This window comes from Furipterus horrens, unplaced genomic scaffold (assembly GCF_987537825.1).
Source record: "Furipterus horrens unplaced genomic scaffold, mFurHor1.1.pri manual_scaffold_11, whole genome shotgun sequence".
Lineage (NCBI taxonomy): Eukaryota > Metazoa > Chordata > Mammalia > Chiroptera > Furipteridae > Furipterus > Furipterus horrens.
In genome coordinates, this window is record NW_028327181.1 from 98,758,479 (window position 1) to 98,785,713 (window position 27,235).

At 60.6% G+C, this 27,235-nt stretch overlaps 1 protein-coding gene across 1 annotated transcript in view; it reads right to left on the bottom strand.

Moving 5' to 3' along the window:
- Positions 1 to 130: 130 nt before the first annotated feature.
- MYO15B (myosin XVB) overlaps positions 131 to 27,235 on the bottom strand; it is a 32,052-nt gene continuing 4,947 nt past the window's right edge. The window contains 55 exon segments of the mRNA XM_090257588.1: positions 131 to 272; positions 431 to 571; positions 686 to 819; positions 990 to 1,126; positions 1,424 to 1,539; positions 1,690 to 1,835; positions 1,982 to 2,078; positions 2,182 to 2,259; positions 2,361 to 2,455; positions 2,549 to 2,664; positions 2,748 to 2,824; positions 4,248 to 4,324; positions 4,552 to 4,624; positions 4,715 to 4,778; positions 4,925 to 5,076; positions 5,376 to 5,530; positions 5,639 to 5,750; positions 6,007 to 6,148; positions 6,227 to 6,345; positions 6,529 to 6,647; positions 6,766 to 6,841; positions 7,304 to 7,363; positions 7,608 to 7,720; positions 8,199 to 8,418; positions 8,543 to 8,633; positions 8,710 to 8,956; positions 9,034 to 9,138; positions 9,308 to 9,414; positions 9,618 to 9,763; positions 9,858 to 9,979; positions 10,081 to 10,179; positions 10,371 to 10,455; positions 10,572 to 10,648; positions 10,748 to 10,848; positions 11,055 to 11,216; positions 11,618 to 11,690; positions 11,898 to 12,076; positions 12,162 to 12,397; positions 12,483 to 12,578; positions 13,246 to 13,376; positions 13,604 to 13,661; positions 13,888 to 13,944; positions 14,558 to 14,654; positions 18,994 to 19,163; positions 19,540 to 19,657; positions 21,056 to 21,180; positions 21,319 to 21,364; positions 21,450 to 21,565; positions 21,797 to 21,874; positions 22,868 to 22,993; positions 25,122 to 25,253; positions 25,501 to 25,596; positions 26,611 to 26,743; positions 26,819 to 26,877; positions 26,990 to 27,103. Coding sequence (XP_090113714.1) covers positions 213 to 272; positions 431 to 571; positions 686 to 819; positions 990 to 1,126; positions 1,424 to 1,539; positions 1,690 to 1,835; positions 1,982 to 2,078; positions 2,182 to 2,259; positions 2,361 to 2,455; positions 2,549 to 2,664; positions 2,748 to 2,824; positions 4,248 to 4,324; positions 4,552 to 4,624; positions 4,715 to 4,778; positions 4,925 to 5,076; positions 5,376 to 5,530; positions 5,639 to 5,750; positions 6,007 to 6,148; positions 6,227 to 6,345; positions 6,529 to 6,647; positions 6,766 to 6,841; positions 7,304 to 7,363; positions 7,608 to 7,720; positions 8,199 to 8,418; positions 8,543 to 8,633; positions 8,710 to 8,956; positions 9,034 to 9,138; positions 9,308 to 9,414; positions 9,618 to 9,763; positions 9,858 to 9,979; positions 10,081 to 10,179; positions 10,371 to 10,455; positions 10,572 to 10,648; positions 10,748 to 10,848; positions 11,055 to 11,216; positions 11,618 to 11,690; positions 11,898 to 12,076; positions 12,162 to 12,397; positions 12,483 to 12,578; positions 13,246 to 13,376; positions 13,604 to 13,661; positions 13,888 to 13,944; positions 14,558 to 14,654; positions 18,994 to 19,163; positions 19,540 to 19,657; positions 21,056 to 21,180; positions 21,319 to 21,364; positions 21,450 to 21,565; positions 21,797 to 21,874; positions 22,868 to 22,993; positions 25,122 to 25,253; positions 25,501 to 25,596; positions 26,611 to 26,743; positions 26,819 to 26,877; positions 26,990 to 27,103 — 6,261 coding nt within the window. The 3' untranslated portion in view covers positions 131 to 212.

Consider the following 27,235-nt stretch of genomic DNA (forward strand, 5'->3'; position numbering starts at 1 on the left):
CTTGCGGCTTCTTTCCCAGCTGATGTCACTATAGCAGCCCTGCTGCGTGGCCTCCTTGTGGGCCACCTGGGCTGTGCTGGGTGGGTCCTAGAACGGCCAGACCATGAAGTCCAGATCAAAGTGATCAAGGGAGACCTTCCGGATGAGACTTGGTCCAGGGAGGGGCCCCTCCTCTCTGCCCCTCCACCCTTCCTCTTGGGTGTGGCTGGCCGCTAAAGGGACGAGGTGCCGCTGCCCAGCAGGAAGTCGATGGTGTCCTTCAGCTCCTGGGCCTGCAGGGCATAGGCGGGTGACGACAGGGCTCCCCGGCCAGCCCCTGCCTCCAACCCACTTGAGCAGCAGGTGTCGGCCTGCACCCAGGCTCCAGACATGCCCAGCGTGGGGGAGGCGCCCGCCAGCTTCCCGGGGTGGTGGGGCCCAGGCCACTCACCTGCGGCAGCTCAAACCAAATGCTCCGGGGGCTGTCAGCAGAGCCGTAGTGGAGTTCCAGGCCAGGGGGCGCCCCGTCACGCAGGGGGCTCAGCAGGTGGAACCCATGCAGGCCCCTCAGGGCGATGGAGCAGCGCAGCGTCTGGGGGCAGCAGAGACAGAGCTGGGCCCCTCTCAGGCAAGGGGTCAGTGTGGGTGGTGGGAGAGGAGTGGCCCAAGGGTGCCCGGCCCCCACTGGGGCAGGAGCCTGGCCCACCTGGGAGCTGGGGTCCATGAGGATTAGCTGCTGGCGGTTCAGCCCCAGGAGGCCGGGTCCTGGCAGGGTCAGCTCGCTCACTCGCAGCACCACGTAGACCGTGTAGCCGAAGAGGGGCAGCTGGCTTGCAGCCTCTGGGGTGGCGGGGGGAGACGTGAGGGGGGGTCTGGGCCCTGGGGCCCTGGGCCAGCTGAGAGGGAGGGACGGAAGGGGAGAAGCTTCCTCAGCCCCTCCACCCTCGCCCCTTCCCTCCTGGGCCTCGTGACCCCTGCCCCCTCCCGGCATCCCCGTCACCCCGACCCACCGATGAAGCTGACCCGTGCGTCCTGAGGGCTGCGCCCCTGCAGCTGCTCCAGAGCCTGAGCCGTCAGGCGCCTGACGGCGGCCACATCCACCCGGCACTGCAGCGGCGGCCTCGGCAGGTACGCCAGCAGCTCGTGCCTAGGACACAGCCGGGTCAGCCAGGCCGGCACACGGCCGGTGGGAAGTCAGTGGGCCAGGCGAGACTGAGGACGCAGACACACGACCCGGGCGTCCCTGCCCCCGAGCTCGGAGCGGAGGGACAGGCGTGTCCAGCCTCCACCGATCCGGGCCCCACTGGTCAGGGCCAGGAAGAGGCCTCGACTGACCTTGGAGTGTGGGCTGAAGGAGAGGCCCTCGGGGCGGGTGCTGAGGGACCTCAGCACCATGAGGGACGGGAGGAGGGACAGGAGGTGTGGGGGCCGTGCTGACGCTCACTCTGACGGGGGTGCCTTGTGGGCCCTGCTGAGGTGCTGCAGGGCAGCCAGCTCCGCGACTTGGGCCTCGGCCTGGGCGCTGACCAACAGCTTCCCCTGCAGGTAGTCCCGCTGCACCTGTGGGCAGGGCGGTGAGGGGCCGCTGGGGGCCTTGGGGCCACCATCCCCTCTCCTTGGGAGGGAGGCTTGAGGTCCCCCACCCAGGAAGGGGCTTGCTGGCACTTGAGTGCCAGGGGCCCAGCAGGCCAGGGCCAGTGTGAGGCTGACCTGGCTGTAGTGGGTGTTGATGTAGGTGGGGTCATCGAAGTGCAGTCGGGTCTCCCAGCTGAGCCGCCGGCTGTGCAGGTTCACGTCCTGGTCCCCAGTCACGCTGTTGAGGTACTCGTGAGGCCACAGGGGCCGCACCTGCTTGCCTGCAAGGGGGGCCCAGATTCACAGCCGGCCCAGCCCCCGGGGCCCGCCCACCTCAGCCCTGCCAGCCCCAGCGTGGGAACTGCCTCGCCCGTGGGCACAAAGGTGGGCTCGCCTGGCACCCTTCCGCCACGGCAAGGGGGCTCACCTTTCCCTTTGACGAGGAAGAGGGCAAATTCCTGAACTTCCTCGGGGTCAGTGATGCCCATCTGCCCGCATAGCTCCTCCAGCACCTCTGCTGCCACCTGGCCGTGTGGACAGAGCCATGAGGGGGGGCCAGAGTCCCAGAACTGATGCCCACGGCTTCCCTGCCGCTCCCCAGCCCGTCTCCAGCGGCCCCATGCTCACGGTGAAAGGCCTGATGTTGGTCTTGTAATCCACGCCTCCCGGCATGTGAATCAGAAGCAGGCGGACCATTTTCCCTTTCTGCCAAGGCATGTGGCAGGGTCAGTCCCCGACAGACAAAGGCTCCAGCTCCCCGCCTCCCAGGGAGACCCGGAATGCCCAGTGGTCTGCACCCCCAGTACCAGGATGGCCTGCATTTCCCCCGGGAACGGCAGCCGCGGGCGCCCCCCGTATTTGATTGTTTGCTGCAGGTGCTCCTGGCTGCTCCGGGCCAGCTCTGCAGGGAGGAGCCAGGCTGGGGGTCACAAGCATCTCCAAACCCCTCCCCAAGCAGCTGTACCCCCAACCGGGCAGCCCCTCCCATAAGCACCTTGAGTCCTGCCTGAATCCTGCAGAAACTTGGTCACGTAGGGCATCAGCGTGGTTGAGGGGGAGAAGAAGCCGGCGAGGAGGCTGAGGAAGCTCCAGCCTCGGGCACAGAGGTCTCTGCAGGGCAGAGGGCCGGGCTCAGGCTGCCAGACCGCGGCGGAGGCTGCCCGCTGCCCCTCCCCAGCGGCCCCCCGACTCACGGCTTAGGGTGTCCTGTGACCTGCTTAATGACCTGGCAGTAGATCTCATCCCTGAGGTTCTCCTTCTCCTGGCACAGCTGTGGGGACAGAAGGGGCAAGTGGTCAGGGGAGGCGCGGCAGGGACGGGCAGAGTGCGGTGGGGTGAGGCCCGGTGTGGGACCTGAAGTCGGGGAGAAAGAAATTCTGCTAATGGGTGTGGGCTTGGGGCCGCATCAAGGTGACAGCCCAGTGGCCTCCTCCCTGTCCCCGCCTCACTCCGCCTAACAGTGCCTGCACAGGCGGTCACGCTAAACCACTCCCACCCCACCGGCCGCTGCGGCTCAGTGGGTTGCGTGCCAGCCTGTGAACCAAAGGGTCACTGGCTGGATTCCTGGCCGGGGCACAGGCCGGGGTTGCAGGCCACCCAGTGATGTCTCTCCCTCTCTTTCTCCCTCCCCTCCCCTATCTCTGAAAATAAATAAATGAAATCTTTATAAAAAATAAGCAAACCACGGTCTTCACCTGCTTCCCTGACCCCTGAGGGCTGCGGGGCCCCTCTGCACTGCCCCCCGATGCCCTCAGCTGCTTCCCCCGGCGGATGACCCGGCGCCTGCCTCCAGCCCCGACTCCTCCCGTGAACCCCAGGCCATCCCCTTGGAAGCCTGGAGCCAGACTTCACATTTCTGAAATCCCTCCAGCAGCCCAGACGCGCACCTCACTCCGGCTTCCTTAGCAAAGACGGTTGTTGCTCCGGCCAAGCCCTCTTGGTATCCCGGCCCCGCTCTCACACCCCACGTGCAATTCTTCCAAAGCTGCGCTCGGAGTCCCCTGCCCTCTGTTGGCAGCTGCCGGCCGGCGCCAGCACCACCTGCCCTATGGCCGTGGCAATGGCCCCTGTTGCCCTCACACCCCCAGGAGAGCCAGCAGTGGCTAGGGCGGCCCCGGCCGACGGAAGCCACGTCTCTCCAGAACCCTCCAGTGGTTCTCTCTCTCTTGAAAAAAATCGGAGTCCTGACAATGATCCGCGAGGCCCACCGTGACCTGGGCCCGCTGTCCCTCCTGGGCCGCACCCTCCGCTCTGCCCCGGCCCGCTGGGCTCCAGCCATGCTGGCCTTGCCAGTGCTGGGCCTCTGCCCATCATCAGGACGCCACCCCTGCCCCTCTGTGTCCACATGTGCTGCCTCATGGCTCCCTTCAGCTCCCCGCTTCTGTATCGCCTTGTCCCCAAGCCTTCTGCACCGTAACAGCCCCTGCCCTGCCTTCCCCACGGCACTTCTCGCTCCCTGGTGCCTGCACCTGGCTTTACGGACGGCTCTCTCCCACCAGGTCGTAAGCTCTCCAGGGCCGTAGCCTGCCTGGCTCACTGCCACGCCCCCAGCATACAGTAGGTGCTCAATACATACTTGTGGATGAGTCTAATAGTGGCCAGGTAAAGGGGGGGTCCTGTTCAGGACAGGACCTCACACCCAGGGCTCCTGGTGTTTCCCCCCCCAGCTCCCAGCACACGCAGCTCCTGCTCACCTTCAGCAGCTCATAGAGGAGCTCCACCTCGTCCTTGCCCCGGGGCTTAGACTGGTCCCCCATAAATTGCATCAGAACTACAAGCAGGATGAGAAGCATGGAGAGCTGGACCCACCGCTGGCTTCCAGCCCAGACTCCACACAGCCCACCGCCCCTTGGGCCCTTGGGCAGGACTAGAAGCAAGTGAAGGCTGTGGGTAGAGGAACCCCCCGTGAGCCACCCTGAGCGGGCAAACTGAAGGAGAGAAGGTGACCAGATGGCTGGACCCGAGGCACCACAGACAGGACCCAGGACGGCCACTCACCCTGGAAGCTTTCCACAGCCTGTCTGTTCATGTCCTCGTCACAGAGGCTGGTGAGCGATTCCTGGATGGGAACCTGGAGCCAGAGAGGCTAGGCTGTGGGTCTGGGTCCGTGGGGGCCAGAGGGCAGATCCGCTGGCCCAGCCGCCCCTGCCTGTACCCCTACCTTGCTGTACTGCACCAAGGTGGCCATGGCTTTCCCCTTAGCACCTCGGTCTGTCTGGTCCAGCCTGGGGGGAAGGGCAGAGAAATGCACAGCCTTGCTCATTTGGCCCTTCCGCCCCGTCCCAGGCTGTGGCCTGGTGGCCCTGAACAGGGAAACCCGCTTCTGGGAAACTGAAGACAGACAGGCATGGGGTGGGCCCAGGGCACTCACAAGGCCTGGGGCTTCCGGAAGTATTTCAGGGCAAATTCCTCCATGCTGTAGTTGTGGGAGTCCGTGGACAGAGAGGCAGACAGCACAGAGGACCGCAGGCTGGTGGCCTCTGAGTGGTGGTTGTGTGCCTGGCTCCAGGGGTGACTGGGGCCCTGGGAGCACAAGAGACCTGGTGCCACCTGAGTGCCCACTGGCCTGTCCAGACACCCCGCCCCAGCCCAACCCTAGAGGAGAAGGCTGAGCAGCTGCAGTGAGCGCACCACCAGGAGTCAGGGAAGTCAAGAGCTTTTTATTGAGCACCATCTAGGGCACCACTGACCCAAGCACCACAAAGGACACGGAAGGGCAGGGAGCTCACAGTCCTGCTGGGGAGACAAAGCAAGAAACCGGGAGAGGGCAGCAGGGTGATCCTCATGGCTCGGGACTATGGCGCCTCTCCTGTCTTCCTCACCTCCGACGCCCTCCCCCGCTGGGCCAGGCCTGGCTCTCCGCGTTTGGGCCCCTCGGCCCTCTGCTCCCGCGAGGAGAGGCCTGGAGCAGGAGCGGGCTGCACGAGGTCGTCAGGAAAGAGTCCCGAGCGGCCCCCTGTGGAGCCGAACTGCCAGCCTGGAAGGCACAGGAGGATGGTGTCACCCCCTGGCCCTGCTGCCCCTCAGGGGCCCCCCTATGGGCTCCCCTTCCCGGGCCAGTGCCCTCCTTGGCCCCTAGTGATACCCGGCTCCAGATTGGCCACTGGCAACAGCTTGATGAGGTCCCCGCGGTGGAAGGCGAGGAGGCTGCGGTCGTCAGTGATGTAGCTTCGGATGGCGACGACATAGCCAGAGTCCTGCATGCGGGAGGGTGAGCGACGGAGGAGCAGCCGGCCCGCCTGTGGCCCCTGCCTTGCACCTCCTGACAGGCCTCAAGCTCACCGCAGCACCCCAGAAAGCCAGGGACCCAGCCAGCACTCCTAGTCCCACCCTGGCAGCTGGGAGGAGCTGGGCTGTCTGCCCCAAGGCCAGCCAGCCTAGACAGGGCACCATGAGCAAGAGGTGGAGCCCCCCACCCCAAGGCCGCCCCCGCCCCCCACAGCCCGCGCTTGCCTTCTTGAGCTCACTCAGGAAGAGCTCAACCATGGCCTTGATGGCCCCGGCCTGGGCCGAGCGGAGCACCAGCTGCTCACTCGTCAGCGCCAGCTCCAGGGTGGAGCTGCCCCGGCACTCCACGCCCAGCACCTCAGCAAAGCTGTGCACAGGGTAGGGGCATGAGCTGGGGCCACCGTGTCCCCCCCAGCACCGCCCCCGCCCCACAGCCCAGGCTCACCTGTACGAGCAGAGTGTCTTCAGTTGGTGGGAGTGGATGCTGGGGCCTGGGGTCACCTTGAGCAGCCTCAGCCCCCGATGGGACACGCCCAGCAGCTGGACGTTGCTGCCACTCTCGCCCTGCCCAGGAGGTGGGGTCACAGACAGGCTGCTGGGTTCCCCCCCCACCATCCAAGATGCCTTTATCTTTCCATTGGGGCCCACCCCACCCCCAACCCCCATCCCTGCTGCAGAAGGCCCAAGCCGAACGTGGGGCTCCAGCCTGGGGTGCTGCCATTCCCAGCCCTCCCCCACCTCACTGACCGAGACGGGGAAAATGCGGGAGAAGTAATTGGCCCAGTTGTCCCTAGCGGCCACCACAATGCGCTTCTTGACACTGTCCTCAGTAGTGACAAGTGAGTCCAGGCCCACCTCCAGCTCTCCTGCGGGCGGGAATGGCCCCAGACTGTCCTGAGACTCCTTCACAGGGGGGAACCCCACAGTTGGCTCCCTCCCTCCAGGCAGGCCCAGCTCCCTGACCCCAGGGTCCCTGGACCATACCCAGCAGGTCTTTCATTTTGCGCCGCTCATCCTGGGAGATCCGGGTGCAGGACTCGGAAAAGGTGTCCCTCAGGATCTGGGGTCAGAGCCAGGTGATCACCACCGGGTCCTGAGGCCACAGACCATCACAGAAGCGGCCACGCACAGAGGGAGAGCTGGAGAGCTGCGGGCCCAGGTGCGGCAGGGAGGGACGGGGTCCCAGCCCAGGGCCTCAGCGCCCAGCGCTCCCGCCTGCTCTCGCTTGGTCAGCGGGAATAAGCTTCCCTGAAGAAGCAGAACCTGGGGTGGGGGGGGCTAACAGAGATCTGGGGGCTGGCATGGGCCTGGGTCATCCAGAGGGGGCACAGGAGCAAGCGCCAGTAAGCGCCTACTGTGCCGGGTCTGCGTTCTCTATTTTTAATCTTCGTCGTGGGCCGATAATGGTCCTCACGCGCAGGGACGTTGTGAGGGTTCCGCAGAGGGGCAGGGCGTGAAACCCAGCAAGTGCCCAGGTGGGCGCGGTCGGTCTGCACAGGGTGCAGAGGGGCGGGGCTCTCACCTGCTCGCAGAGGAGCCTGAGGCTGTAGGGATGACTGAAGCTCTCCCGGGGGTAGAATACCTGCGGGCGGGGGGGGGGGGGGGCATGGGAGAGCCAGGGTGGGCATGCCGTCCCCGCCCCGTCCCTTCCCACCACACCTCTGCCTTCCAGGCCAGACAGGAAACCAGCCTGAGAAGGTGGGTCGTGGGGCGGCAGCTCCCTGTGTTTGGGGAGCAGGTGCTGGGGTCCCCGGCTGGGTCCCCCAGAGACCGCCACCCCTGCCCCCCAGCCCAAAGAGACTGGCTGCGGCGGCCCTCAAGCCCACCTCCTTGCGTAGGAACAGCCTCCAGGGCGCGCTGGTGTAGGAGAAGCACACACTGCCGGAGGGCACGAGCAGCTGGGTGCTGACGCCCTGGTCCCCCATGGGCTCCGTCAGGCCTGGCAGCGAGGGGAGCCGAGAGCAGTGGGTGAGGAGCAGCCGGAGGTGGAGTGACAGCGCTCAGGGAGAGAAGACCCTTGGCTCCCAGGGACCCTGCGAGGCCCCCGTGCTCACTGTGTACTGCCTTGTCCCCAGCCCCAGCCCCGCCTCCTGCCTGCACTTCCCGCCTCAGACTTTCCCTGCTGTCCCTGACGTTCGAGGACCCTCCCTGACCACGTCAGCAGGGCCAATAAATTTCTGACAGAGCTGTCACCTCTGTATTGAGGACAACACCCTGTATCTGTGACAGTCCCTCGGTGCCAGACAGGTGCCAGAGGTACCCGGGCTCTGCCCTGGGTGGGAATGCAGAAGCTGGGGCTCCTTGGCTCCAAAGTCCAGCAGCTGGAGCAGGTGACCTCAGCCATGAGTGCCGAGAGGCTCTTGGGAATGCTGGCCCCAGCGAGGGAGCCCCCAGCCCAGCGTCACAGGGCTCCTTACCTCGGGGCTTAGCGGAAGGGGCTCCTGAGCCCCCGGGTGGAGGCGGTGGGGACACCGGTGGAGGTGGTGATGCCTGGGCAGTGAGTGGGTTCTGGCCAAACAGCTCCTGAAGGGGCCCCTGCTTCTTCCTTATGGAGTCGGAGGTCCTGAACCGTGATGGGGTCTTGGGTCGAGGGGCCACAGCTGGTGGGGGGCCCTTCACTGGGGTGGGGGACAGCGTCTGTGGAGCCACAGAGAACACACACAACAGAAGCTATGTCGAGGGAGAAGGCCAAGTTGACCCCACGAGCCTCAGACTCCTGAGCAGAGCAGCTGTGCCCTGGATGGGACGGAACGGGCCTTACCGAGGAGGGTGAGTGATCCCCGGTGATCCCCAGCTTAGCCAGAGCTTCGTCCTTAGGGTTGTGCTTCTTCGGGAAAATTTGGGAGGGCTTCCTGAGAGAAGGAGAAGGTCAGGAGTTCACGGGTGACTTCCGGGGCGCGGGCAGGGCCTGCCGACCCCGGGGCCCACCTGGACGGCTGCACAGGCAGAGGCACGGGGCCTGGGCGGCTCTGGTACATGCGGATGATGTTAGCAATCTCCCTGCTGGGCCGGGGAGGATGGTCCGTGCTCCGCTCTGCAGCCGTGCCCCGTGTCGGCCCGGGCCCACCATCAGGCTCCGCCTCCTGGGCTGGCTCAGCCTCAGCCTTCAGTGTAGCTTTGGCCGCACCTCGTGTTGGCGGCTTCTTCACTACCAGGGGCGGAGGAGGAGATAGCACTGACCGAGGGGAATGGGACACACAGGAGACCCTGTGCACAACCTAAGGGGCAGGCCGTCCCCCGTCTCCCTACCACCTGCCCTGGGCTCCTCCTCTTCCTGCTGCTCCTCCTGCTCCTCCCGACGGGGGATCTGCACCTTGGCTGGAGGCTTCACCATCTTCACCTTGACCTGCTGCTGCCCTGTAAGTGACCAGATGACCCTGTCTGCCACCTTCCACCTGGCCTGCCCGTCCATGCTCCTGGTCAGGCCACATACACCCAGGGAAGTAGAGGGCGCCCCGGTGCCCCCTGGCCAGGCTGGGGCAGTGGCTGAGCTTCTGCATGAGTTTGTCCCCCTGAGTCTCCTCACCCATCTTCTGGAAATAGTTCCGTTTCTGCTGGAAGCTCTTGGGCCTCTCTTTATCCTTTGGGGTCTCCTCTGAGGTGTGCTGGCAAGAAGGGGAAGGGAGGGAACAGCTCTGTCAGCCACGTCATCATGCTTACAGTGGACCCCTCAAATCCCTGGCACTGGGGCCCGATGGCACCTCTTCTGCATCGTCCCGCCCTTGGCTCTGCAGCCCTGGAGCCCTTGCCTCATCCCGGCCCTGCCCTCTGCCTGGCCGCCACTCCTCCCCATCGGGCAGGCACCCACCAGCTCCTGCTCTGGCTCCGGCTCTGACTCTGGCTCTGGCTCCAGCTCCTCCTGGGGTGCTGGGGGCTTCTTGGGCTTGGGGGCAATGACTGGAGCTGCCCGGGCCTGGCGCTGGGGCTGCTGGGGCTGCCGCTCTAGGGACAGGGCCATGGCCTGGGCAGTCATCTGCTGGGCCTGAGGGGAGGAGCGAGAGGCAGGTGAGAGCCGGCCTGGCCCTGGCCCGCAGACCTGCCCCGCCAGGCTCTCCGTGGGCCCTGCCCACCCTCACCAGGATCAGCGCCTGCTGGTTGATGAAATTCTGCTGCTGAGTCACCAGCTGCCTGACGTCCACGCCGGGAAGCAGTGGCTGCGGCTGCGGCAGGGGCTGCGGCTGTGGTGGCACCACCATGGCTGCGTGCGGCAGGTGGGCGGGGCAGGTGAGCTCAAAGCCCTCTGCCCACTGTACGCCTGGGCCCCCAGCAGGACCCTCCCTCCTGCAGTCCCCGCCTTACCTGGCATGGCAGGGACTGCACCCATGGGAGGCATCATGGGCATGGGGGCAGGCATCAGAGCTGGCTGGTATCCGGGCATCTGCACCATCCCTGGGTATGCTGACGGAAGAGGGCCCTCCCACGTTGGTCCTTACCTGGGCCCATGGACCACCTCCCTCCACCCGCAGGCAAAGAATACAGGCCCGGGGTGCTGGCTGGAGCTTGGACCCCCGACCTGGGGGTGCCAGGCAATGCCTGCTTGTGCTGCTGGGCCAGGGAGACCCTGGGTGGGTGTTGGGGCCCACACTCACTCATAGGGTAGCTTCCGGGCTGCATGGGCCCCATGGCGCCCCCTCCCTTCATGCGACTGCTCAGAGCCCTGCCTTGCTCCAGATCCTGAAGGGACAAAGGTCACAAGGTCAGAGCGAGAGCCCTGAGGGCGATGGCAGGGGCAGCGGAGGCCCCAGCATGGCGGGGGCAGGGGTGGGGTGGGGGGTCTGCAGGATGCTCACGCTGGGGCCTGGGGAGAGGACTGGCTCGAAGATGTGGTCCAGGTAGCTGTCCAGGGTCCCGGAGACTCGGGACTCACCTGTGGAGCCAGAGGAGGGTCAGTATCACTAGCCTGGGGCATGGCCTTCCTACAGCCCTGTTCCCGGCGCCCCGATTCCCAGCGCTCTCCCAGCCTCACCTGTGTGGCCCCTGCTGGGGAGCGTTGGGGCTGGACCGGAAGGGGCACTTGGGAACAGTGAGGGGGCCTGGACGGCAGGGGGCGGAGGGATGTCCTTGGCTCTGCAGGGGAGAGAGGGCCCAGCTGGGTGAGCGCCTCGGCTGGGGGCAGGGCCCGGGCTGAGGCGATGTGTAGAGCGGGAGGGGGCTTCAGTGGGGGGCCGGGTCTGTGGCAGCACTGGTGAGCCCCAGGGTGTGATATGGTGGCTGTGGGGGTCAGGAGAGGGACAGGAGCAGGACAGGGGTAGGGGTGCTGGGGTGGCACCTACAAGCTTTGGGGGGCAATGGGGTAGCTGCAGGGACTAGTAGGGTCCCCCACATCCTCGGTCTGGCCGATCAGGTCCAGCACGAAGTCACAGCCAGCCAAGTCCTGCCAGGAGTCCCCGGAATGCAGTGACACGGACCAGCCTCGGGGGCTGCCCTCCAGGCCTCTGAATGGGACAGGGGCATGCATTAGGGGTGTGGTCAGCCTGGCAGAGGAGCGTCTGAGAGGGCCAGGGCCTGAGGGCAGGCCAAGGGGAGGGCCAGGGGACAGGGGCCTGGGTGAGGAGTCCTGTTTGCTCAGACAAGTTTCCTTGTTTGCACCTCACAGCCCGCACACGCACCCATCAGCTCTGATTCACACGCGTATTTGTCTGCCTGTTTCACTGGAACCTGGACCGTCCTGAATCTACTGTGTGGGCCCTGCCCACTCAGCCCCCACACCCCGCGGGGCGCCCGCTTGGGCCCCAGGCCTGCAGGAGCAGCCGCAGCGGGTGCTTGGGGAGAGTGCGCTGGGAGGAGGACGGGACGGGGGGCAGTGCTGGCTGCACTCCCCACCCCAGGCCCCTACCTGCTCTGCAGAATCCACCCGGCAAACTGCTCCCCGGTCGTCCAGGATTCCACCTCTGCTGAGCAGCGCTCCTCTGTGGGGGTGAGGGGCGCGGACCAAGAGTGAGGGACAGTGGGGCTCACCCTGCCGGGAAGGGGCTGCTGTCTCCAAGGGGCTTCCAAAAGCAGCACCGAAGGGAGACCAGAGTCTTGGGGTGACCAGGGAGGGGTCCGCAAGGGGTGGGGGGCAGGGCTGGCTGCACTGTGGGCCTGGGGAGGTGGGAGCTGGGGGCGGGAGTCACCGGTGAAAGTGAGGACATCCAGCACCATGCGGCCCCGCCGCCATCCGGCCGTCCACTCGAGCTGGGTGGGTGGGTGGGCACGTGTGGTCCCAGGGGCCAGCCGCGTCTGCTCCAGGGCCCCCAGCAGCTTGTGCTGGCATAGTGCTGCCATGCCGCTGGGGGCCTGGTCAGACACAAATCTGTGGGGACAGCACAGGGCTGCTGTGGGGGCGGGGCGGCCCGCCGAGCCCCCCCGCCGGGGCCTCCGCCCTCCGGGCCCCTTACTTGAGCAGAGGCTTCTGCAGGGTGGGCGTCGGGGGGAAGGCGCTGAGCAGGACGGCCATGAGGGCCCAGCCGCGCTGGTTCTGCTGCTCGCTGGGGTTCTGCCAAAGCTGGGCCACCAGCTGGCTGAAGAGCTCGTCCCGCAGCCCCGGCCGCCGCTGGCCCTGCCTCACCAGGTACGTGCCCATGGTCTGCTCCTGCCAGGGCAGCAGGGCCTCGTCCCCCAGGAGCCGCAGCATCTGCCGGCACAAAGCATGTGGGCTCCGTGGTCCCAGCCAGCACCGGAGCCAGGCCCACCCTGTCCCCTCCTGAGGCGTCACTCACCACCTTGTTGATGTCCAGGGCATGCTGAGGGGTCTCACCGTGCAGCCGGGTCAGGGGCTTGGCCAGCAGCTGCCCAGGGGTGGGCAGACATGGCTCCTGCAAGGAAGGGGGGTGACACAGTGCCTGAGCAGGGGTGTCACGAGCCTGTGCGGACCTGCCCGAGGCAGCCCCGGGGAGCCCGCGGGAGCATCACCTCGGGAGAGGGAGAAGGAAGGACTGGCGTTAAAAACTGTCCTGAAAATGCAGCCTCTTGTTTGTTCTGATTAGAACGTGGATGGCCGCGCATGAGGAGAACCCAGAAATCATGGGAAAGGGTGGAGGAGAAAAGCCCCCACTAACACCGCACCCACATGGCCAGCTGGTGCTGCGGCCTCTCTCCTCCTGCCCGCTGCACAGACACGGCCGTCACCACCCTGCTGCTGGTTCTAACAAAACCGGGGTCATAGTCTGCAGGCAGTTTTGAATCGCGCGCTGCAGCCCAGACAGTGTCCCTCGCCATCACACGGGCTTCAGCAGCACGACTCTGCCGGCAGGGCGTGGCCACGGGTGAACACAGGTGTGGCCCCACAGAGCTAAATGACACTAGAGGGTGAGTCATTTAGGTCCTGACTACTTTCCCAGTGACGCGGCTGTGTCCGCAGCTCCCGTGACAGGGGAGGGAGGAGGCTGACGCAGAAGGGGAACGGACAGGCTCTGCCCGGCGGGGGCTGACATTGGGGACCTGGGGAGGTCAGCCAGGAGGAGCCGAAGCCCAGCAGCCCACCTGGAAGTCGGTGGAGACGTAGCTGGAGAAGGGGAAGTGGTCGATGTCTGGCGGGAGGGCCAGGCTGGGCCGAGCAGGAACTTCTGGGGGCTTGGCCTCGGTGATGCTCTGCGCCAGAGTGTGCTGGCAGCCTGGGATAGTGGCAGAGGCAGCCCGGAGATGCCCGGGTTAAGCACCTGGCTCTGGTACCACCTCCAGCCCTCACCATCAGCCCCCAGCCCGGGGCCGAGGGAGCGGGGCAGTGCGCTCAGGGTGGCCCGGAGCGTCAGAGGGAGGGACCACAGGGACACACACTCTCTGTATACTTAGAGGGACTTGGGGAGGGGTCATGGGAAGAGCGACACCAGTCTAGACTCACCTTCCGCTGTCCTCAGCATGACAGCCAGCTCAGCTGGGATCTCCAGGCGCCCCAGCTCCTATCAGGAAGTGGGGATTGAGCAGACACCAAGGGACAGCCATAGGCATCCTGTGTCCCTCCCTACCCCAAGACTGTAAACTTCCCCTTCAAAGACCCTGGGCACTCCCCCAAACAGGGCCGCAGGGGAACATGTCCCTTGAGGATGGTACCCATGACGCCCTGGAGCTGCGCCAGGCTCACTGCGTTCATCACCCAGGAACACCCCGTAGCTTCCAGGCCCCTACCATGCTCGGCTCGTTCTTGGAGGACCCGCTGCCGTGCCAGCCGCACCAAAGCCCAAGCTGTAGGGGAGATGCAGGAAGGGCTAATGTCCCCGAGAGGAGCCACCCTGAGCCTCTGAGAGGCTCCTCCTCAGCTCAGCAGTTCAGCAGCCCCTCTGGACCTCCGGAGGCTCCGGCGCAGGCAGAGGAACAAGCGCAGACCCAGCTGCCAGTGCCCGGCCCCCACAGCCCTCGCCAGCCTTTGGACAGTGGGCGTCACTGCCTGTGTGTCAGGGCACTAGGAGGAAGGCAGGAGAGAAGGAATGGACCCAGGGGACAAAGTCCGTCCAGGGAGGGGCCAAGGAAGGGGACAGTATGTGGGCACTGACCTTTGAGCTGCTTTATGGCCCTCAAATTGGAGTCATCAGGTAAAAGAGGGGGGCAGGTCTGGAGGGGTCGGGAAGACCCTTCTGGCAGGGAGGGGACAGTGTGGGCCTGAGGGGTGGACAATCACTTCCTGGAGGCCCCAGCCTACCCTAGCCAGGCAGACAGAATTGGGAGGAGTCCACCAGGAACGGCCTCTGAGGCCTTGACCTCGCTGGGCTAGGAGGGTGGACGCTATCAGGACACAGCCGGCTGGGCCAGCGAGGTGCCTGGCTTCCACCCGGAGCTGCTGGCGCAGCCAGCGTCTCACCTGCAGCCTGTGCCGCCGCCTCCAGAGCAAGAGCCGGGCGGCCAGCAGGATGGTGCTCAGCTGTCCCAGGGCCGCCCGCCGCTGGAGGTACCGCTTCCTGGAGGCCGAGAAGAGGGTGAGGAGGAGTCTGAAATTACACAGGCCCGGTGCCTGAATCCTCCAAGCCCAGACATTGATGTGAAAACTGAGCCCAGACCAGTGAAGCCCCTGCTGCTGAACTGAAACGGCAGGAAAAGGGCGGGGCACTCTGAGAGAAGGGGTCAGCGGAGAGGCTGCCTAGCTGAGGGGATTCTGACCTTGGGCCCTGGAGCTCACCTCCTGGGATCATGGCCCTCCCATTTAGTCACTGTGGGCTTGGATAAGTTACTTTACCTCCTGGGTTTTAGTTTCATCATCTGTAAAAAGGAGAATTTCTATAGACGTAAGTGTTTAGAATAAGAGTCTGGAATAATATTATATATTATTTTAATGGCGAAGAAGTTTATTATAAAAATTCCTTTACAGAACGCTGCATTTTTGCAACCCAAGATAATATTTGGGATTTCTACATTGTGAGGCAAATGATTCTTATGGTAGAAATATCTGACAACCCTCTCATTCTGAAATTAAATAGACTGACAGTATTCGTGTTAACTCATTTGCATGGAGTCTGTAATATTATTATTTAAGAAGCAGAACTTCTAAAAATGACATCATTGAAAATCTAATAGGAGATCCTGGAAGAGACAATGTTCAAATAAAACGTCTGAGAATTTTCCAGATATAAGAAAGACCAGACTCCTCAATGAAGGGGCCCTGAGAAAGACAAACACTTAAAAATAAGCCTGCAGAAGGAAGGACTTCTGGCCAAGATGGAGGCCTAGACAGACACGCTGCGTCTCCCTCCACAACTAAGAAGGAATACAACTACCGCAAAACCAGAAATAACCAGAAGTTCCTGAAAATAAAGCTACATGGAAGTCCAGCAAACAAAGATATAAAGAAGAAATATTCATCCAGACAGGTAGGAGGGTGGAGCCGGGGCAGAGAGGACGCAGTGTGGTGGTGGTGGTGGTGGTGGTGGCAGCAGCAGCAGCAGCAGCAGCAGCGCTAGCGGCAGGCCAGTGGAAAGCGCAGTCGCACATTTTAAAGTCAGGAGGGACACCTGGGGAGCGTTCCCAGCTCCTCACCAGACCACGCAGCTCACGGTCCCAGCACCGGGGAAAATCAGGCCTCATTGCTTCTGACTGTGCAGACCAGTGGGGTTGGGGCGGAGGCAGAAACTGCCGGTCTCTCAGCAGAGTCCGCTTGTTTAAAGGGCCCCCACGGTCCTAGAACATCCGCAGACCCTCCCATTCTGGGAACGATGGCCAGGGCAACAGCTAGAGGGGCGCCAGTCCAGTACGGAAGTGGGAGAGGTGCCTGGAAAAGGGGCAACTGCTGGGCAGGCGGCATTGTTCCCTCTCGGACCCCTCCCCCACATACAGCGCCACAACGTGGTGAAACAGCTCACCCTGTACTGACGAATCCCGAAGGCTCCACCCCTTACAACATAATAGGAGTGACAACTCTACCTAAGACACAGAGGCAAACAAACACAGGAGCCTGTCAGAATGAGGAGACAGAGAAGTATGGCCCAAAAAGGGGAACAGATCAAGGTTCTAGTGGGAGAACTAAATGACGAGGAGATAGCCAGCCTAACAGACACAGAGCTCAAAACACTGGTAATAAAGATGCTCACAGACTTGACAGATATGCCTAATTACAGCAAACGCATAAAAGAAGAAGTGAAGGCTATGCTAAGTGAAACGAAGGAAAACCCACACAAAACCAATGGTGAGGGAAGGAAGCCGGGGTTCAAATCAATGATTTGGAACATAAGGAAGAAAAAAACAGTCAACCAGTGCAGAATGAGGAAGCAAGAATTGAAAAAAATGTGAAAAAATTCCCAAATTTTGCGAAGGAGATGGACATACAGGTCCAGGAAGCACGGAGGGTCCCAGGCGAGCTGGATCCAGAGGGGACCACACCAGGACACATCATGACTGGCATACCAAAGGTGAAAGATAAAGACAGAGTCCTGGGGGCAGCAAGAGAGAGGCGGAGAGTTGCCTGCCGGGGGTGCCTATAGGACTATCAGCTGACTTCTCGGAGGACAATTTGCAGGCAAGAAGGGACAGGCAAGCAGTATTCACTGTGATGAAAAGCAACCTGCAGCCAAGATTACTCTATACAGCAAGGCTATCATTTGGAATGGAAGGGCAGATGAAGTGCTTCCCACAAGATGAAGCTAGAGGAGTTCATCATCGCCAAGCCATTATTATATGAAATGTCAAAGGGACTTACTTAAGAAAAAGAAGATCAAAACTACGAACACTAAAATGACAACAAACTCACAACTATCAACAATTGAATCTAAAAAATAAAAACAGAATCCAACTAAGCAAACCAGAATAGAAACAGAATCATAGGTATGGGGATCATTTGGAGGGTTATCAGCTGGGAGGCGGGAGGGGGAGAAATGGGGAAATGGTGCAGGGACTAAGAAGCATAATCACTTGGTACAAAATAGACAGGGGGAAGTTAAGAATAATATAGGAAAGGGAGAACTTACATGCACGACCCACGGACATGAACTAAGGGGGTTGGGATTGCTGGGGGAAGGGGGGTACTGGGCAGAGGGGAGCAAAGGGAAATAAAATTGGAACTACTGTAACAACGTAATCAATAAAATATACTTAAAAAATAAAAGCCTGCAGGTGTTGGGCATCAAAGGACACTATCGTTTACGAACAGACAACCCACAGAATAGGGGGCAGTTTGCAAGGCACGTATTTGATAAGGGTTTAATATCCAGAATATATAAAGAACTCCCATGGCTCAACAACAAAAAGACAAGTACCCACTTAAAAAGCAGGTAGAGAAGCTATTAAATAGACATTTCTCAAAAAAAGATATACAAATGGTCAAGAAGCACATGAAAAGATGTTCCACATCATTAGCCATCAGGGAAATGCAAATCAAAACCACAATGAGATACCACTGCACACCCACTAGGAGGGCTGTAATTATTTTTAAAAATAAGGAAAGGAAAATAAGCATTGAATAAGAGGGACATTGGAACCCTCATACACTGCTGGTGGGGACAGAAAATGATGTGGCCACTCTGCAGAAACACTTTGGCGGCTCCTCCAGAAGCTAAACCTAGGATGCTGTGGCCCAGCAATTCCACTCCTCACGCAGACTCAAGGGAATTGAAAGCAGAGACGTGAACATGCACCGTACACGCATGTTCACCGCAGCATTATTCACAATAGCCGGAAGGTGGTAACAACCCAGATGTCCCCTGTAGGCTGACTGGATAAACTAGAGGTGGTCTAACCATACAATGGAACATCATTCAGCCTTAAAAAAAAAATGAAGTTCTGATACGTGCAACACCGTGGGCAAACCGTGAAAACGTACTTAGTGCAATAAGCCAGACATAAAAGAAAATACGGTATGAGCTGACTTACACGAAGTATCTAGAACAAATTCATACACAGAAAGTAGACGGAGGGCAGGGAGAGTGGGGATGTTACCTAATGGGTACAGTTTCTGTCAGCGATGAAACATTCTAGAAATAGGTAGTGGTGACGGGTGCCCCCTCCCCAGAGACTGCCCTGGAGTCCCTGTCCTCACATGTTCTCAGCTTTAGCAGTCACCTTGGGGGTGCCTGGCAGCTGGTTTACTATCTGCGTCTGGCTGCCCAGCTAGCCCGGGGGGCACCTTCTCTGCCTTCATCGCTGTGCCACCAGCATCTGGCCCGGGACGGACGGAGACAGTCTCCCAAGAGCTGCGGGATGAGGCGCCGTCCCTCTTGGAAGCGCCCCCACTTTTCCGCCCCGTCTTCTTCCCCCAGGCCCGTGACCTTCGCCTTGCTCCCTGCTAAGCTCCAAGGGCCCTTCTTTGTAACTTGCTTCCTGCGTTCACTTGTTCTATGGCTCACTTACACTACCGCTGGAACCTTCTAAATAAACTTTCTCTTACAATGTGAAAAAAGAGGAAGACCCGTTGGCTGCAGGAACGAGGACAGGCTGTGAAGGGTGACGGTTGAGGAGGCGAGAAGCGGCAGGGGAAGCCCCCGAGGACCAGGAAGTCCCAGGAGCCTGGAATGGTCAAGTCGGGTCTAAATCCGACTTAGGCTTTTCCGAGATCATGCTGGCCGCAGAGTGGGGAACAGATCGGGGGAGAGAACACCCAGGGAGTCGAGGCTGCGGGTCTGGGTGGCCCCCACAGACGACAGCGTCCTGTGGCGGGGGGTCTCCCGGCGGAGACTGCAGGCGTGTGGCCGGGAACGCGGCCAAGGAGAGCCCGGTGCCGGAGGAGGGCGCTGGGGCGGGCGGACCTGCCGTGAGTCTCCCCGCCCCTGCCCCGCCACCTGGAGGAGGCCCGGGGCGCACGCCACCCCCGCGGACCTGGCCTGGAGCCCCCGCACGCGAGCCTGAATCCGGGGCAGGAGGCGGAGGCGGAGGCGCCGGCGGGAGAGGCAGGCGCGGAGGCCGCGGCGCAGAGTGAGCAGCACCTGGGAACGACGCTGGGCCCTGACCTGCTCCAGCTGCCGCCACCCCGGCTCCTGCAGCAGGACCTGGGGACAGAGGCGTGGCTGGAGGCAGGGCCAGGGGTGGTAGGGGCGTGGCCAGGGGGCGGGGCGGGCCGGGGCCCAGGGTGGTCCGGAAGGGGGCGGGGCCAGGGCCAGGAGTGGTCGGGCCGGGGGCGGGGCCCAGGGTGGTCCGGAAGGGGGCGGGGCCAGGGCCAGGAGTGGTCGGGCCGGGGGCGGGGCCAGGAGCGCGGCCCGGGGCGGGGCCAGGAGCACAGCCCTCCGTCTCCTCCCTTCCAGCCGGATACTTTACCCCAGGGGGGCCCTCCGGCCCACTCCATTTCCCCACCGCCAAATTCTGGGTTTGTCCCAGAATACTCCCCTCCCTTTCCAACCATGCCTGCCCCTGCGCGCACAGACCCACCTGGGTGCCTCCAAGGTGACAGAGTGGCGACGCGGCCCCCAACACCTGGCTCAGGATGGCGCCGCACCTCTCCCGGTCAGAAGGCTCTCCCTGCCCCTCGGTCCCCAGGATCCGGAACCTGCCCCAGGACAGAGTGAAGGCTGGAGCAGGCACAGCATAAACATCCCCCACAGCCGTTGACACCCTGAGCCCCTGTGTCGGTTCAGTCTCTAAGCCATTAGACAGTGACTTTTTTCTGTCTTTTTTTACTTTATTTTTATTGTCAACGTTATTATAGATGTCCCCATTCCCCACCCCACCTTGCCCACCTCCACCCAGGTTGCCCCCCTCCCTCTGGCCATCACTGTTACAGAAACAGGGGAGTCCAAAAATCCCCGGAGTTTGCGGCTGGGGGATGGGGAGGAAGAAGCAGCTTTCAGAATGCCTCCACATGCCTGAGGCTGGTGGCTAGTGTCTTATTTTATGCAAAATTGCTTGGATGCTTCCAAGGCCTCAGGTGGATGGGAGGAGTCTTGAACCAGGGGACGGTATGGAAAGCACACAGAGCCTGCGTGGGGTTCTGTGAATGGTCAGAACTGTTGGCAACACCTCCTGCGTCAGAGGACGCAGTCAGGGATATATAGGCAGCTGCGGACATTTTAGGGGGGCGGCGCGCTCTGGGGCTGTCTCCCTCGCTGGTGGGCGTTGGCAGGGGTGCTCTGGAGAAGGAGAGGAGATCCACACGGTTTACAGAAAGAAGGCAGTTTGTGAGGAGGCTGAGAATCCCAGCGGTTTTGCATTGAGAGCTGGAGGGCACCACAGCACAGAAAGGACCTCCCCAATCAGACTGAATGATTGGCAGCCGCTGGTAAAGCTGGACTGTGTTTGGGAAGTAGGGAAATGGTGTTTCTGACCTTCCTAAAACTGGCTAGGTTTGGTAGAGGGGAGGCAAGGATATGTGTAACTGTTAAATAAACAATTTTCTTTTCACTCAACTGAAGTATTAAGAGTTGTAATTCTGGCGGCGGGCAATCGGACCCCTAACTAAAGAGCCCGTGGGTTTGTTTTCAATTGGAGCAGCCCAGGGGTACTGTAACAATTTGGCGACTCTGGTGGGATTCTGTAACATCACCACACTTGTCTGTGTCTGTGGCTTACCCATATACATTCTTTGGGTAATCCCTTCACCTTTTTTTCATCCAGTCCCCCATTCCACAATGATTTGTAAAGCACCTACTCTGTGCTAGGCACCCAGGTGCATTTTGCTGAATGGAGGAGGGGCAGATGGTCTCATGCAGGCATGGAGGGCAGATAGACAGTGAATAGTGAAAGGGGAGAGATGGAGGGAGAGAAGGAGAGAGAGAAGAATGAAAAGAGGCAGGGCTGGATGCCAGGCCCCGGGTCCCTGGGAAAGTGGGTCCACCCTCACCCAGAAGGAACCCCAGGCCCATCGGTCACTCCAGGGGGCCTTTCCTTTCTCATGAATCACATCCCTGAGGTCCATGGGCCCTTGGCCACCCCCATCATGGAGCCTTACCTGGCCAGGAAGGCGTGGAAAGGCACACGCACAGGGAAGTTGGCACTGCGGGTACAGATGGCCTCCAGGATGCCGGCCTGGCGCAGCTGCTCTGTCACGTGTTCCACATCAAAGATGCCGGGAAGCTGTGGCCATGGTACAGAGCCAATGAGAGTGGATTCAAGGGCCTTAAGCTACGGGAAATGCAGGGCGGGGCGTGAGGAGGGGGAGGGGCTGAGAAGGGCAGGGCAGGGGTGGAAGGGCCAGGTGCTGGGCAGGCTCACCTTTCCGGGGTTGGGGCTGAGGCACCAGATGAAGTACACATGGCTCCTGATGGGTGGGAGGGGGTCACTTTGGTACAGGTCAGTCTCCTGTCCAACTCCCTGCCATTGGGTGTGGGGGGCATTGTTCTCACCTGCCCAGCCTGGCCATGAGGTCCCCCAGGCACTGCTGGAATTGAGAGGACAGTGTGGGTGTGCCTTGCCCTCCCCCGACCTGGGGCTCTGCTTCCTGGAATAGGCTGCTCACCAACTGTGGGAGAGAGGACCCCGAGCTGGCTTGCCCCCAGGGCTTGTCCACAGCCCAGCCTGCCCCCACCCCTGGGGAGTCAGGGCGGACCAGCCCATAGCGTCCAGACCCTGGCGATCTCAGGCCATGGTCCGGGGTGACAGGGGATTGAGGGCAACCCCCTGAGCAAGAGTGTGCAGGCAGAACGGGGAGACAGAGCACGGAGGGGCGGGGGCCGGAGGGCTGCCCGGGCACCTGGAGCTGGCTCTGGGCCAGCATGTCTACCACAGCGGGGTCGAGCCGATCCCGGTTTCTGTTTAAAAACTTGTGAACCTGCAAAAGACAAGGTAGGGAAGGGGACAGAAAGCCACGGACAGGAGGCTGGGTATGGAGGCCATCCAGCCCCACTCTTGTGCGCTAGGCCACCTTTGTCGCCTTCACTAACTGTTCTGGAGAAACTGGGAATCCACCTGCCAAAGAGTAAAACTGGGCTCTTACCTCACACCCTGTACAAAAATTAACTCAAAATGAATAGATCAAAGGTCTAAATGTACGTCCTGAAACTATAAAACACTAAGAAGAAAACAGGGAAAAAGCTCATGACATTGAACTTGGCAACACCAGAAGCATAGGTAACAAAAGAAGAGTAGTTCAATTAGATTTCATCCAAATCAAAAACTTTTGTGCACCCACGGCCACTGTTAAGAGAGCAAAAAGACAACCCACAGAATGGGAGAAAATATTACACACCAGGTAAGGGATTGCCATTCAGATTATATAAAGAACCCCTACAACTCAACAGGAATGAAACAACTCAATTCAAAAGGGGGCAAAGGACTTGAATAGACATTTCTCCAAAGCGATACAAATGGCCCAGATGCACATGAGAAGATTCTCAACATCATTAGTCATTCAGGAATTGCAAAAAGCACAATGAGACACCCCTTAACACCCACTGGGATGGTTATAATTTAAAAAACAAACAAACAAACAGAAAACTGCAAGTATTGGCAAGGAGGTAGGGAAATTGGAACCCTCACACACATGGTGGGAGTGTAAAACGGTGCAGCTGCTACGGAAAACAATTTGGCGGCTCCTCAAAAATCTAAACATAGAATGACCATAGGACCCAGCCAGTCTGCTTCTAGGTAGAGACCCAAAAGAACTGAAAGCAGAGACCCGAACAGACACCTGCACACCCATGTTCACAGCAACATTATTAATAGCCAAAAAGGTGGAAACAACCCATGTCCATCCATAGATGAATGCTAAACACAGTGTTGTCACCGAGTCACCCTGGAGTCTGTCCCAGGTTCACCCCGATACCTGGTAGGTGACGGACCCTGCGTAATGTCGCACGGTGAAGATCGGAAGGGGCTGCTGGGGCTTGGCATAGCATGGGTGATCGCCATGGTGGTAGTGGCACTTCTGGAGGAAGGTGTGGTCTGTCGCCTGCTGAGAGAGATGGCTCCTCTCAGGCGCGTGCTGCCCTCCCCCTGCGCCCGGGCACCAGACGTGAACAGCAGGCGGGCTCTGCTTGTGTCCCCAGCTTCCTCAGGCAGGAAGGGGCACACCGCATGTGAGGCCTTAGCCGGGCACCTCGCTCTTCCCTGTGGCTGTTTGAACGCCAAAGTACTGTCTGAGAAAGACAGCACTTCCCACACGGAAATCACCTCCGTCAATCAACTCCTGATTAAATCATTTAAAAGGAACCGGGACTTGAGGACGGGTCCAGCCATCACTCCTGGGAGTCTCACAAATACGCATGTTTCTACACATATGTTTTATTCTTTTTATTTTATGTATTTTTAGGAAGAGGGGAAGGGACGGTGAAAGAGAGGGAGAGAAACATCACTGTGTGGTTGCCTCTCGCAGACCCCTGACTGCGGGCCTGGCCCGCAACCCAGGCATGTGCCCTGACTGGGAATCGAACCAGCGACCTTTGGTTGGCAGGCCAGAGCTCAATCCCCTGAGCCACACCAGCCAGGGCTCTACACACGTCTTTTAAAAACTACTTGTAATAAGCAACCCAGAGGAGGTTATTCTGTGGAGCTGAGGAACAGATAACAGAAAGTCATGGGAACACCTGCCTCAGGGTTATAGGGATGGGACGTGCGGCTTGGGGTAGCCACTCCCGGGTCAACAGCACCCCATGTGGACTCGAAAAGAGCAGCTTCAAAGAATGGGGACCTAAGAAAACCATGCTGGTGATTCCCAAAGTGCCCTGAGGTGTCAGAGATGCTGGCGACTAGTTTCATAAAACTGTACGGAATGTGAACCAGGAAACGCAATCATTTACGAATGAACACAATGGGTTTATCTGATAAGGGATTTCAAATACTGTGTTAATAAATGAATGTTATGTACTAATATAACATAATATGGTGTTATAATAGACCAGTGATTTTCGAACGGTGAGCTGCAAGAACTTTTAAACATGCAAAACCTGACTGTTTGGTCAGGGGCACTGAATTCTTTTCCCTTAGATTGTCAAATTTAAAAAATGACAACGGTCAACACAATAATAGCTGTCTGGTGTGAATGAGCCAAAATTATACCTATTTTTTTTTTTTGTCAGATTGGCAAAAAATGTGTTTTTGCTGTGCCACAGAATTTCAGTAGTTTATGTGCGCCGTGGGATAAAGAAGGTTGAAAATTGCTGTGATAGATAATGAACCCATATGTATTACATATTCATACTTTAATATTAATGTCAATCAATGAAATATTATCAACGTTTTACTTTTTAACTATTTTTATCTTTCATTTTTAACCACTAAATGAGAAAATGGGGGGTCACCTTATATTCAGGGTCATGGTGTATTTAGCTTAAACGGCCTTGGCGCCTGGAGGAGGCCTAAGTCGCGCTCGCGCTCCTGTGGCCCGCACCGCCATCCATGGGGCCATGCAGGTGTGACATGACCTGTGTGTGTGTGTGTGTGTGCTCTGCGTGTGTGCAGTTAGTGCCTTTCTCCTGCTGCACTGCAGGCTCTGAGGCAGGGACGGGGTCTATTTTTGCTCGCTTTTTATTCCCGGCACGATTCCTGGCACACCCCTTCATTCATCCGTTCGATAGTCAGTGAACCCGTAACCACAAGCCATGCACGCTGATAGGGTTTTGAAACCCTTCAGAACAGGGTCCAGTCTATCTCAGCGGAGTCAATAAATAAATATATTGTATTTGCTAACTACAATACAATGTGATTAACTGCCCATGGACACCAGTGGCATAAAATTTAATAAGCAAAGGCAGCGGCTGGGGAGCAACTGGGAGCTACCAGGTAGGGCAGGTGGAAGGCGGGCAGTCAGTGAGGATTTGAGGAAGGGACGCACAGTGGTCCAGAGGTTCGCCCCCCACTGGCCATCACATGCCTCCCATGAGCCCTGCCTAGCCCCCACCTCCCTCAGGCACTGCCATCTCCCTTCTGCATCGAGGACTCCGGCAACCTCAGAGAGGCCAGACAGATTGCTCAAGATCACCCACTGACTTCCCAAGCTGCACTGAAGGTTTGTGGGCAGGGTCCCTGGACCCTGTCGCCTTATTGCTCCCCCACTCCCTGTCCCAGCACTGGGTGCTCACCTGGGACAGCCATGTCTGGGCATCCAGGATACTCAGGAGGCTGTGGGGCTGGTCCACCAGGAGGTCCAGGCAGGACTCCCTCGGAGGCTGGGGGAGGGGCACCCAGGCCAGCGACTCCCGTCGACACTCCTCCTGGGAACAGCGAGCGTTTGGCTGCCTACAGAGCCCACCATGTTTGTGGGGCCTCATCGGGGCCAGAGCGGGGGCGGCCCTCCCATTTCACAGACGAGAAGACTGAGGGTCAGGAGGACGGAGACAGCCCACAGCGAGCGGGCTTGGGGGTACAGCTCTCAGTGCAGCGCCCGCTCTGTACCAGAGATGGCCTCTGTGTGGGGAACAGCTGGGTGTCCCCCACCACGTCAACGCCCGGGGCCCTTACCTCCTCCTGGGCCAGCAGCACGCGGCTGCAGAAGAGCTGCAGGCGCTCGCTGGCCAGGTTGTTGCACAGCTGCTCCAGGCCATTCACCCGCAGCGCCTGGGGATGGCGGGCAGTGAGGCGGGCACCCGGCCGAGGCTGGGGCGCCGGCAGGTGTGGGGGCTGGCGCACAGGCCTGGTGCCCTTCCTCCCCTGTCCCCAGGGCTGCCTGCCTTCTCCCCAGCACGCAGGGAACAGGGTGCCCAGGGCTGATGCTGTCGCCCGCAGGGGCAGCTGCAAAGGCCTGATATAGCGTGCAGGCTGCTGCAGCCCTGCCCAGCCACAGCCCTGCCCATGGCCTCAGCAGGACTGTGAGCGTTCAGGCCTCTGGTCACAGACAGCCTGTGGTCTGGAAGACTCCTTTGCCTGCGACCTAGCTCACTGGCTATCAGAATCCCACATCTTCATACGCAGGGCTCCAGGCTGCCGCCTCCGAGAAGCCTTCCGACATTCCCCCTGTAGGGATTATAGACTCCTTCCTCTATGCCAGCCAGCATTTTACTAGTAAGCCCAGCAGAGCCCCCACTTTTTGTAGCTTTGTACAGGGAGTTTGGACACACTCTAACACACACAAGAGCATGCATGCACACACACACATGCGCTTGTCCTGGTCACCAAGGACACCCTGGAGAGCAGGAGAGCGGGGGCAGTGAACAGGGCCCATCTGGGGACTCAGAGTGGGGCTACCTCATGGTCTGGCCCCTCCTCCCTGCCCTCAGGAGACAGAACCTTCTGGAAAGGGGTGAAGAGCTCATGAAAATTCAGAGGGCTCTTGATGGTCAGGAGGTGAGGCTGAGGCCTGCCCCATCCTGGGCCTTCTTCTTCTGCTGCCTTGGAGGTTGCCGTGCGACCCTGCAGGCCACACAGGACAGAGCTCCCCAGAGGCCATGTCAGGACCAGACAGAGCAGCGCAGAAACCCTACGGGAGTGACCAGCTGTCCCCTGGGCCGTCTCAGAGCCCGGCAGGCAAGTGGCTCATGAGTGCCCCCTACAGGAGAGCTGGAGCTGCTGAGGTCCCCAGAAATAATCAGGATAAGGGGGGCACCGTGTCCTGGGCCCCACCGCAGGGGTGACCTCAAAGCCATAGACGTCCACGACAGTGACAGCATCCATGCTGCCGCCCTCCCTGGGCGGGGCCAGCCACGCATTGGTCCTCCTCAGGAGCCAGCTGAAGAGCCGCGAGTACAAGGCCTTGGCCAGGGCATCCCTGTGGGCATGGTGCGTGAGCCACGTGCCGCACAGTGCCGGGCAAGGCTGTGGCTCTCTCCGCCCCCAGGGCCACCTGGCATCGATGGCACTCTCCACGGGCAGGGATCTGGAGGCCGGGCCATAGGGAGTGTTCTGGAGGCACAGGACAAGCACATGGTACGTCAGGCCCAAGGCCCGCATGGGCGCTCGGCAAGCCATTGGGTTGTCTGGGCGGGCCCATGCCTCCCAGGACCCTCGAGCTCACCATGACCCTCCTGGTGACAGCCCCCTCCAGGCGCTCAGGTGGCACCCGCAGCAGCCTGGCTGCTGTGTGGATCTCGGCCCAGCTGGACACGGCGGCCACCTCCTGAGACTCCCTCTGGCCAAGGGATGGGGGGAGCGGGGAGTGCTCTGTGTGCACAGCGGCCACATCCCACAGCGCAGGGGCCGGGCCTCGCTCTGCATGGCAGCGGCCCTGTTATCCTAAGGTGGCTAGCTCGGGGGTGGGGGG